This window comes from Leuciscus leuciscus (assembly GCF_965113295.1).
Source record: "Leuciscus leuciscus genome assembly, chromosome: 18".
NCBI classification, from domain to species: Eukaryota; Metazoa; Chordata; class Actinopteri; order Cypriniformes; family Leuciscidae; genus Leuciscus; species Leuciscus leuciscus.
Window position 1 is genome coordinate 5,019,104 of NC_138742.1, and position 12,344 is coordinate 5,031,447.

The 12,344-nt window shown below is 38.1% G+C and overlaps 1 protein-coding gene and 1 long non-coding RNA gene across 3 annotated transcripts in view; both read left to right on the forward strand.

Annotated features, from left to right (window-relative positions):
• itchb (itchy E3 ubiquitin protein ligase b) overlaps positions 1-12,344 on the forward strand; it is a 32,782-nt gene that overhangs the window by 7,269 nt on the left and 13,169 nt on the right. For both annotated transcript variants that reach the window (XM_082145556.1, XM_082145557.1), the window contains exons 5-13: positions 538-672; positions 763-808; positions 1,614-1,789; positions 4,848-5,043; positions 5,626-5,721; positions 6,629-6,803; positions 9,045-9,117; positions 9,476-9,560; positions 10,046-10,174. In XM_082145556.1, the coding sequence (XP_082001682.1) occupies positions 538-672; positions 763-808; positions 1,614-1,789; positions 4,848-5,043; positions 5,626-5,721; positions 6,629-6,803; positions 9,045-9,117; positions 9,476-9,560; positions 10,046-10,174 (1,111 nt within the window). The remainder of the gene's footprint in view (positions 1-537; positions 673-762; positions 809-1,613; positions 1,790-4,847; positions 5,044-5,625; positions 5,722-6,628; positions 6,804-9,044; positions 9,118-9,475; positions 9,561-10,045; positions 10,175-12,344) is intronic.
• On the forward strand, positions 6,811-8,841 carry LOC309481047. The gene is made up of 2 exons (XR_014199873.1): positions 6,811-7,709; positions 7,916-8,841. It is a non-coding gene; the product is annotated as an uncharacterized lncRNA (long non-coding RNA).

Here is a 12,344-nt window from a genome sequence, read left to right on the forward strand (position 1 = left end):
ACTATGAAATTAAATGATTAATGATTAAAAAAAACAATTATTAATGTATATTTATATATTATGTATATTTATTTATTTTTACAGTGTAACAATTATATAATGTAGATTTATTTAATCGCATAATATTGTATAAAATTGTTAAATTATATTTATATAATTTAAATATAAATGTAATATAAATATAATGTTTATTAAAATAACAAAAATATTAATAATTTTTAGTCATTCAGTAATTTAAATTTAAAATGTAAATAATTTTTTTTATGCAATACATAAACAATATATAATAAAAATGAAATAATATAATATAAACAAAAAATTATCATTCTAATAAATCACCTTTATAAAATCTAAATTTGTATTATCATTGTATAATCTAAATGTGTATATTATGTATCATTTGCATGATATACATACTATATATATTTGAATAAATCATACAATAATGTTGTCAGATATATATATACATATATATATAATTATTTTAATGTCAATATCAATATTTTAATGTTTATTGATTTGTGTTGTTTTGCCCAGTCTGCGAGGTTGTGCAGACGCTGCAGTTGTGCGCAGACCAAGATCAGGCCGATAACATTGGCGATCTGTCCGTGTGTTTGGACGGTCTGCAAGTGGATCCCGATCTTTTCCAGTCGGCCGAGGCCAACAACCAGAGTCAGTCACTCTATTCGAATCAGTAACAATGCTATTTTAATATTTCACACTGAAAAGATCACGAATGGCTAATGTTATTTTTTTCCCCAGGTACTTTAAATGGCGAGTTGGAGCTTAACGAAGACTCGAGCAGAAGGTATCTTCATATCATTCAATAATTAACTAGTGTAAATGAAGAAATGATTGTCTTCCTAGTGTTTCCTTTGTTGTTATTGTGCTGATGACAGTGTGATTGTACCAAAAATGGTCAAAGGAACCTGTGATTGGTTGAGGAATGTCCCGTCTGTAATCATATTGCGTACATTAATTTAATATTCAACAATATTATTGATCTGCTGCATTGACACCATTATATAAGAACTGAACTGAGCTGGACGATGACATCATGGTTTTCTCCAGAGCGGCTGTATATATAAATGAACTAAAATAATAACTTTTTTACAACAAAAATGAACCATCACTGAACTCATTTAAGCTGGACTATGACGCTGTTTTCTTCTAGAAACAAACTTTGTTGCATTATTTGCCTGTTATCTCTGTAAAGCTGCTTTGAAACAATCTGTATTGTAAAAAGCGCTATATAGACCTTATGCGCGCAGCATCTTTACAGTATTGTCATTGAACTTCCGTTTTTGCTGTGGCTCTGTATATCTCTATGCCTATGGCATCGCTGTCCAGGAGTAATTAGCTGGTGAAGTGGATTTACTTATTGTAAAGTTAACGAAAGTTATCATGAGGACTGTAATGTTTAAAGCAGATGTCTTAACAAATGTCAGTCGACCGGGAAGATTTCTAAACGAGCCGTTCATTCATAAATGCGTAAGATCGCTGTGAAAATACAGACTGGAAAAGGGGCGGAGCTACAGAAGGTCTGTGAGTAAAGCTGACTTGACTTGGTTTTGGATTCACAAACGTGTGTGTGTGTGTGTGTCTGTGTGCAGTAGCAGAGATCCGTCCCCAACGGTCTCAGATGGTCAGGATCGACCGTCTGCTCCTAACGGTCGGGTCAATGGATTGGACTCTCCGTCAGGGTCAGCAAGAGGGTCACGAGCCCCGAGACCCCCACGACCCTCGCGACCTCCCCCGCCGACCCCACGCAGACCCACGTCTTCCCCAGGTGAGGCCGTCTGCACATACTCAATGGCTGAATCCCAAATCGCCCCCTATACCCACAAACAGGGCGTTATTTGATAGATCAGATATGGTCAGATATAGATCAGATATGGTCTGGTCTGTCCACTTGTTATGGTGATCTTTCTGTTAAATCAAAATCAAACATACTATATATTGTTCAAACTTCGATAAAAATTAGGGATGCAACTAGTGTTGTCAAAAGACCCGGTACTTCGGTACCAAGTCGGTACTAATTCTTTTTTAAACGTCACGGTACCAGGTTTTCTCAAACCCGGTACTTGATGCGCGTGCATGCCCGAAGCGCGTGCAGTTGCGTCCTCTTCATAAAAGCGCTGATGGCGATCGGCGGTGCTGCTGCTGATGTGGTGCTGATGTTTTTGCGCGTGCAGATACGTTATTTCAAATGGCGCGCGGCAAGCGCGCTCATAATAGAAGCGGCGCGCTCGCTTTTCCATGTGCGTTCATGGATGCATAGCAACGACAGACGCCACGGGAGTATAAACGCTTGTGCGAACTGCGCTCTCCATGACGACGAGGAAGTGTGACATAGGTCTATTAATTGATTTCTAGCCCTTGCATTAGCTTTACAACTTGATATATTTATGGAGATGAGAAATAAAAAGCCGTCATTAATATCAGTCCGTCAGAAAAGCAGTTCTAGTCTTATTCTTGGCTGGATAACTCTTAGCAGGTTTAAAAAGCCCTTTTAAAGTTAAATATGAATACAGTTTTGGATTAAATAAAAGTAGTCAAGTCAAATAAAACATATTTTATCTGCTGTATAGTTTGGTAATGCTACAATAAGATACCATTCATTAACATCACTTAATGTGTTATCTAACATAACACATTGCGTGAACAATATATTTTTACAACATTAATTAATGTTTGTGAATGTTATTTAATACAAAACACTTGATTGGTCATGTTTGTTCACTTCATTCATTGTGCATTAAATAATGTTAACAGAAATAATGTTAACTTTTGATTTAAAAAATGTATTTTTAAATTTACCCCTAAAGGAGAATAATTGCGACAGTATATAACTATTGTTTTTTTTTGTTAGGTCATTTTATCTAATGTTATCTAACAAATGGAATCTTATTGTAAAGTGTTTTTAATACTACAGTTTCCATCTTTGTGATATACACTTTAATATAATTATGTAAATTTAATCTAAATTAAGCTTTGGTACCGAAATTGGTACCGAGAACCGTGGATTTTCACTGGTATCGGTACCGAATACTGAAATTTTGGTACCGTGACAACACTAGATGCAACGATACCACTTTTTCTTCCAACAATGTTTTATTTTCATCAGATGTTTTTCACTTTCTGACTGTCACAAAGTAAATATACAACTGATGCTGTTGCTGACATTTTAACATTCAACTTGGTGTTTTCCTAAACAAACATGTCACTGCTGCCCATTTCACATCAATGTAACTGAAGAACAACTGAAATGATGTTATCATATGTTAGTACAGTACTGAAGACTAAGCCTTTTTTGGAAAAGTGAGAGTCAGGTTATTTTTGATGAAAGCAGTGATGATGTTTGAGAAAAAAACTATCTTTATACCTAAATCAGGGTTAATGTCACGCTGCCATAAGGGGCCGTTCATATATCGCGTTTTTGCGTGAACAAATTTGTTATTTCAAAGCGCTTTTAGACGCGATATATGTGAACAGCCCCTTAAACTGGTATCAGGTGCGGTTGTATTGGGGTAGTTTTACGAGTACATGACCACAGTATCGGACCGACACCCGAGCACTGGTATCAGTGCATCCTTAACAAAAATGATTGGACTGAACGACTATCCTAGTTTTCAGACTCAGTATGAGCAATGCACGCTAAAAGTATTTTAAGTGACCCATCTCATGTACTCTTCCGCTCTTATGAACTCTTACCGTCTGGAAGAAGGTGCAAAACTTTCCGTTATAAACGGAACAGGTTCAAAAACTCTTTTGTACTGGTATCAATTACACTGTTGAACATGAATTAGTGAAGTCTATTTATTTTTATGTGTATAGTGTGTATGAATATTTTTTTGTAATTTTTTTATGTATCATGTATAGAGTCCATTACAAATTTCCCTATCAGGGACAATAAAGTATATTTCATTTCACAGTGGACGTTATTGAGTGCACACATTCAATCCCACATTGCACCGCAATAACGAGTGTACAACCGATGTACGCCCAACGGCTCTCCGAGTTCACTCACTCCTTTAAGTGTACAGTATTAGTGGACTAACGTAGGGAATAGTGAATGAGGGTTTAGGGGGCGATTTTGGATTCAGCCACTGTTTGGTTATTTTGATGTTTAATGCTGTCCTTTTGTATGTTAAGATGTATTGAAATTTGGCCAATTTAAAGAAAAAAGAAGGAAGTCGCAAAGTCTCATGTAAAACAAATCTTGTCTTCATATTGTGACTGAATTACACTGAAAACAAGTAAAGAGCCTCTTTTTATAATCACTGAAGCTGTTGGTCAGTTCTGTATGACTATAGAAGAACAATGGTACATTCAGTAAGAGTCGAATATTTACATTTTCCCTATAAAAAAAATTCGTTTTGCTCGTTATTGTTGTTAATAAACGTTACTTTTACCTGCATCTCATTCAAGCTCAATGCTTTACTGTCAAATTTCCAATAAACAAACATGTAATATTATTAGTAACGGCACTTATTAATGCAAAACAATAGTCATTTTACGATTAAATTAAATTTATGATTAAAAATACCCCCAGCGCTACCAAATCCGTGGCACCGGTGTTAGTGGCACCGGTGTTTCTGGAGCCCTGAGTGAAAAGTAAAAAAGTCAGAAAAGTCCAAAAATATCATCCAGACTGATTTATTGGTGTGTGGTTTTTCTGGCCAGTATTAACTGATTAATGAATCTTTTTAATGAATCATATTTTGAGTGTGTGTTATTGAAAAATCAACCCTAACTATTGTAAAATGTAAATTTTTTTTATTGCCTCATTATGTTTGGAAGATTGCATTTATTAAAACAGTGGTGAAATCCTCTCCTCTTTGCAGCTTCCTCTACTGGTTCAATTCCTGACGGCAGCGATTCGTCTCGTTCAGACACCCCAGTTCGTAATCCCTCTGGGGGAGGAGCCTCAGAGTCTAGCCCCGCCCCCACAGTGGATCAGCCTGGTAGGACGGCTCTCGGTGTAGTTCCCACTCCCAGCCGGATTCCCAGCATGGTCAACACCGGACCTCTGCCACCCGGGTATGACATTCATATAACCCAGAAACAGTTTGAGAGCATCTGCGTTAGCCATAACTGCACACACTTGGTTAATAAACAGAAGTGTTGTTGGTTTACATCACATTACGTCAAGTCACCTTTATTTCTATAGCGATTTTTACAGTGATAACTATAGCAGCTTTACAGAGATAACAGGAAAATAATACAACAAAGTTTGTTTCTAGAAGAAAATAGCGTCATAGTCCAGCAAGTTCAGTGATGGTTCATTTTTGTTGTAAAAAAGTTAATTAATTTAGTTAGTTAATTTATTATATATATATATATATATATATATATATATATATATATATATATGCTCTGGAGAAAACCGTCACTTCCTAAATAACTTAATTTTGATCAATATTTCAGGAAACAAGACATAATATCTTAAGTCATTTTGCATATCAAGTAAATGTATCTTATTTACATTTAATGTTATAGCTGTAATGTTTTAGAAATTTGTAATTGAAAACATTAAGATGAAAATACAGAGGAAGAAATGATTTTTTTGCAGTGTTTTTCCATATTATTCGTCCAATAACTGAAGTGTGTGTGTGTTTGCAGTTGGGAGCAGCGTGTCGATCAGAACGGGCGTCTGTATTTTGTCGACCATGTGGAAAAGAGGACGACTTGGGAAAGACCGGAGCCTCTGCCCACAGGGTAGGAAACTGAATTATGAGACACGCCCTTAAAAGAATGCAGTATGCATGCTTGACGCATACCTTTAACATATTTAAACTGAAACACACAGTCAGAGTTTGGCTATTTCAGGAGGAGTTGCTTAATAGTTCAGGATCTGGACAGTTAATAAAGGCGTTATGTTTGGACTCAAGATCTCATGTATTTTGCATATCTTCTGATAGTTATATTTGAATATTTACATGTAAAACAACTGCCAAATGGTACCTAGGTGAATCTTATAAAGCCAAGGTCAAATTTCACAACAAAAGAAATTATATTTTGTTTAAGAAAATGCAGCTTATATTTTAGGGTCACCTTTTTCCACGGTGATTTAGTGATATGTAAAACTACATATTTGACTAAAAAACAAGTCGACTAAACAAACTTATCAGCCTGTAATTAGGCTGGTTTCACCTGACCCACATTTCACATAAAACACGTTCTTGGCTAGACGAGCAATGAGTATATTATATTTAAAGTTGTTTAAAAGATTAATGCATAAACATTTTTGGCCTAAAATGAGCTTCTCAACTCAACTTTTATTTATAAAGCACTTTCAAAACCGTTAGAAAGGGCCAAAGTGCTGTCCATAAATAGTAAATAACTCTAAAATACATAGAAACATAAAATAACATCAAAACACGACACCAAGAAAATCATGCAACCAATCATTCACAGTTCTCAGACCTAATCAAACGCCAAAAGCTTGATAAGTAAGTCTTCAAGTCCTTGTTAAAAACATCCATGCTTGATGAGGATTTCACAGAAAAGGCTCAATCTCCACCACGCCTCAAGCGAGACCGTGGGACGGTTCGGAGCATGTTCTGAGAGGAGCGTAGATGACGTTGAGACTTGTAAGGGATTAACATGTCCTTCTCTCTTGTAGCTGGGAGCGGCGCGTGGACCAGATGGGACGGGTGTATTTTGTGGACCACATTACCAGAACCACCACGTGGCAGCGGCCCACGATGGAGACGGTGCGGAACTACGAGCAGTGGCAGCACCAGCGCAGTCAACTACAGGGAGCCATGCAGCAGTTCAACCAAAGGTTCATCGTCGGGGTGAGGAACTTAAACACACAGATAGATCTGATATATGAAGAAGACTCAGGGGTCTAAAACACTTACACACCTGGTGTTAAGATGCGCTTTGGTCGATCGGATCATGAGTAGACGAGAGAGACACATTTCTGTTCACACCTGGTGTTGTAATTAGTCTCTTTCGTCCACTTTTAACCACTTCTGTCCTGATTTCTTCGAGGGGAGGGTCTATGGGTGGGTAAATATATGGGCTTTCACAGATCTTTTGATCTAATGGACGAAATAAGCTCACGCAATTTACAATTTACATATGAAAGCGAAAGGACATGACAGAAAAATACAGAGAGCAGCAGCTTTAATTTCTGCTCTGATAGACGCAAGACCAGCCGAACACTGTGAGTGTGTGTTAGAAATCAGGAATGGTGAGAGAACATTGTGCTTGGTATGTTTTTCATCTTCAAACCAAACTTGGGTCTCCAGCCGACAAAGTTTAAATCCCGTCTGGCGAGTGTGCTTCCCGTAATGTGTAGGCATTAGGTCAGTAGACGTCTTTAATGGCTGTTCAAATGCATTCGACCACATGATTTTCTACACTATGAAGGAAATCCGGTCAAATTTGTTTTCAAATATCTCTAGAAGTGGTCAAAAGTGGACAAGCTCAAAACGTTTTAGACCTAGTTTACACCAGTATTTAGTGTCGTCCACTTGTGACCCAATCGACCAAAATGCATCTTAATACCAGGTGTAAACAGGGACTTACTTATATTATTGGGAAGTTATCTTATAAAGTTATGGCATTGAAAGTTGGGGACTTTTGATAATACACTATATGAACAAAAGTATTGGGACAAGTGTTTCAATCAGACCCATTGCCACTGGTGTATTAAATCAAGCACCTATTTTCAAACATTTGTGTAAAAAAAATGGGTCATCCTGAAAAGTTCAGGGAGTTCAAGCATGGTACTGTGATGGGATCCCACCTTTGCAATAAGTCAGTTCATGGAATTTCACCTCTACTAGATATTCCGCGTTCATCTATAAGTGGTATTATTGGAAAGTGGCAGCATTTAAGAACAGCAGTAACTCGTAGATGATGTAAAGTCACAGAGCAAACTGGTCACCGAGTGCTGAAGCTCTTGGTGTGTAAAAGTCGCCAGCACTCTGCTGATTCCAGAGCTGAAGAGTTTCAAACTCCCACTCGCTTTAATATCAGCACATTACACTGTGCGGCGGGAGCTTCATGGAGTGGGTTTCCATGACTGCATTGTGCCAAGTGTAAAGTTTGGTGGAGGGGGGGTTATGGTGTGGGGTTGTTTTTCAGGGGTTGGGCTTGGCCCATAACTTCCAGTGAAGGGAAATCTTAAAGTAACACCAAAGATTCTTTTGTACCTTAAATTTTTTTCCCAAAATGGTTTCAGTGGTTCATCAACTCGTAACAGGGTGAACGGCACTTCTTCATTCGCTTTGCGACGCTCTATCGGCTATAACCGCACTGTGCAAGTTTGCCCGATCGGGTAGTGGATCTGTAGTTCGAATGAGACATAAGAACAACAAATTTGACTTGCTTTACGGCAAGCGTTACAATAGCAAAAAAATAGCAAGCAATGTCATTATTTCGTTTCTGATGTCGCAATACATCATACTCTACTTTGTCCGTCGACATCGTTATTTCCAAATATTTAAACAAATAGCGTGCGTGCGACGGTAGGCAAAATTATTTACGACAGCGGTAATGGACAATTCTGCTTCCAACCTGTAGGGGGACCGAAGAGGAAAAGTGCTTTGGTGTTGCTTTAATGATTCAGCATACGAAGACATTTTGGACAATGATATGCCTCCAACTTTTTGGGAAAGTCCCTTTTTTATTCCAGCATGGCCATGCTCCAGTGCACAAAGCAAAGTCCATAAAGACACGGTTGGATGAGTTCGGTGTGGAAGAACTTGAGTGGTTCGCACTGAGCCCTGATTTCAACCACATCGGACACCTTTGGGATGAACTGGAACGGGCATTGCTAGACAGGCCTTCCAACATCAGTGCCTGACCTCACAAAATGCTCTACTGGATGAATGAGCAAAAATTCCTGAGGAAACACCAGAATCGTGTGGAAAGCTTTCCCAGAAGTGAAAGCTGTTAGCTTCAAAGGGGGACCAAAATGTCTATATATTCTGTTGATATAAAGTTCTTGTGTCTCAATGCTTTTGTCCATATAATGTATGTTTTATACAGTCAGCCATAATGTTTTCCTGTGTGTTACTCTGTAGCTGCAGGATCAGGCTACCCAGGCCACCCAGAATAAGGAGTTTGACCCACTGGGACCTCTGCCACACGGATGGGGTAAGAAAGCGACAAACCCTCATTTCATCACCAGGAGAAACTGCTGTGAAAACTGTTTCTCCTGTGTAACATGCTGGAGTAGCAGCCACTTTTTATTGTTCTGGTAACCTTATTATCCGCACCTGCAAAGCGGCACTAAAATTAGCCACTACATCCTTCAGTGTCCCAATTTAACAAACGAGAACCGATTGCTCCGTGCAAAAACCAGCTGGAGAAAATAGCTCAGATGCTGAAAATAGCTTTGAGTGATTTGTTTGAGGGAAAAGTTTGCAGAGGTTTAATCACATCTTGGCTCCATTATTTCTTACTGTCCTCCTGGTATCATCTTCTCTCTCTCTCTCTCTTTTTTTTTTCTCAGAGAAGAGAACAGACTCTACTGGCAGAGTTTACTTCGTTCATCACCCGACCCGAGCGACGCAGTGGGAGGATCCGCGCACTCAAGGGTCAGATCCTCTTAATCTTTGTCCTCTGAACGGTTAATACTCACTAATGAATAGCTGAAGCCTCATCTAAAGCGATACGTTGCATGCATGGTGTTTAAAACCCTCTAAAATGCCAAAGTGCAGAAAGACACAGTAAAGCACTCTGGACATTAATGACCTTCACTGTAAAATAACAACTCATTCGACAACTCGTACGTCGCCTGCTTTGATGCAGACCTCAGAGACATGACTCAGATGTTTTCTTGTTGATATGCGAGTTAATGTTCCACAAAATGTGGACGTTGTCCTGTAGTTTCCGTCCGAAGTGTGAATATGTTCCAAATTATACATTGTTTCGGTTTATGATCTTCATTTTATTCTTATTTGTTAGTGAGGAAAAGTGAAGTATTGATTTATGAGAAACCATGAGTAATTATTGACCATCTTCTTTTCATAAACTGTTGCTTATTAAAGTGTAATCATGGCTGTGTTTCTGTGTTGTGCAGTTTGCTAAATGAGAAGGCACTGCCTGAAGGTTGGGAGATGAGGTTTACGGTCGATGGCATCCCTTACTTCGTAGATCACAACCGGAGAACCACCACTTACATCGACCCACGGACTGGAAAGTCCTCCCTGTAAGTGCAGATCTCCATCAAACACTCGCTCATAGATGCTCATGAAATCTGTGTTGAAATTAACAGTTTAGTAAGTTAACGCATGCGATTTAATTCAAAATGCTTAGCAATTTAATGCACAAAAAATGACTGAAGCACGCAAAATTGCGTCATTAATGTCATTTACGTCACGCAGTTAGATGATCTTAGATGTCGGGAGTTTATCACACTGTCAGCACCTGTAAAACCAAAATTTCTATTAAACCCGATTTCCTTTCTCTGTTTACGATAAGATCATTTTAAGTCGCTAAACTCTGGGAAAGTTCACAGTCCACTGATCCAGTAAGCAAATTCATTCAAACAAATCAGTCCAAAACAGCATTAATGCAAGAAAACCAGGCTTATCACATCAGACATGGCAGAGAGAACAGTGACTCATGACCAAAAACACGAGCTCTGTCATATTCTGTGATTGTGTCTGAAGAGCGCAAGCCCTCACGCATCACACTGTGTGAAATACAGGCTGAACTGAACATCAGAACCGCTGAATGGCCAAATGATACTTTTCTCGGCTGTATAAAGCAATTTTAAAGGGGTGGTTGATTATGATTTCACTTGTCTAACTTTAGTTAGTGTGTAATGTTGCTGTTTGGGCATAAACAACCTCTGCAAAGTTACATTGCTCAAGACTACACAACATTCCTCCCGGGTTAGTCATCTTCATTTGTATAGCGCTTTTAACAATGTAGATTGTTCCAAAGCAGCTTTACAATGATGATAGGAAATTATTTAGTGACATCACCAACCCTAGAATTTACATAAACCCCGCCCCCTGAACACGATTTATAGATTATCAAGACAGAATATGCTAATCAATGACTAGAAGATAACTACACATCAGCTACATAAATTCATCAACTAACCATTCAGAGACGTCCTGTTGCTTCTACATGTTGTCACTTCTTCTCGAGTCTCTCCATCATTGTCTGATTCCGGTTTTGAACATAAAAGGCTAAACGTTTTTTACATTTTCAGTGCATGTCTGTGTGAGTGCAAGCTGTTGAAGCTCCGCCCCCTGTGCCGGGAGCAGCAGCTCATTTGCATTTAAAGGAACAGACACTATACTGTGTGTTTTTGCTCACCCTCAAAAATTACAACTTTAACATGCTATATAAAAATATCTGTGGGGTATTTTGAGCTAAAACTTCACATACACACTCTGGGGACATCAGAGACTTATGTTACATCTTGTGAAAAGGGCATTATACCAGCCCTTTAATATTATTTATTTAATTATATATAATAAAAAATTTTTTTTTAAATTAACTAAGTGTTTACTTGTCTTTAATAATGCTTGAAATGTATATTAGTTAGGCTAGTTGTATTGTTAAACCATAGACAAAAGTTCCTTGTGTACGAGTTCTTTAGCCTGTTGATTTTTGTTCATGATATTCAGCTACAATTAAATGTTTTGCAATAAGACTTAAAATAAATGTGGATATTTATTTTTTTATTTAAATTTTTTTACCTTACTGGAATCGATAACAATCGGAATCGTTAAAATTCAAACGATACCCAACCCTAATCATGATTAATGATTAATGAAAAATGTTATTTATGACCTTGAGGCTGGCCTGAGAGATTCATATTGCATGTTCACTTGATTTAGCTTGGAGATGCACAATGATCTCTTTCAGGCAGGACCGTGTGTTCATCAGACCTCAGATGCGTAACAGGAAAAACGGGTTTGTGTGTGTGAAACTCAATTCGATTGTAATCTTCCGTGATGAGTCAGCTCAGAGAACGCAAACACACCTCTCGCTGTCGAGCTGGAGAATGTGTGTGTGTGTTGATATACATAAAAGTGTTTTTAAGGTGCAAAGCGATCCTCTATGTCAGAGGAATGTGAGACATGCTTTTGATGACAAGATATTCTCAAAAAAACAAACAGCATTACCCGTCACGAGCGCCAGAATAAAGGCTCGGCATCTAGATAAGACTGTTAGAAGGACTGTTTCACCATGTGAATGAGTGTTTCAGCTGTTCTGGGTTCAGTTCGAGGACGTTTATGAAGAAAACAGGCAGGTTTAGCAGGCAAAGCAATTTGACTGAACTCATTTTCATATTTTGACCTTGAATTGGTGATAGAGACTGTAAAACACTTCAGTGAATGTGTATCTTTTCACATTAT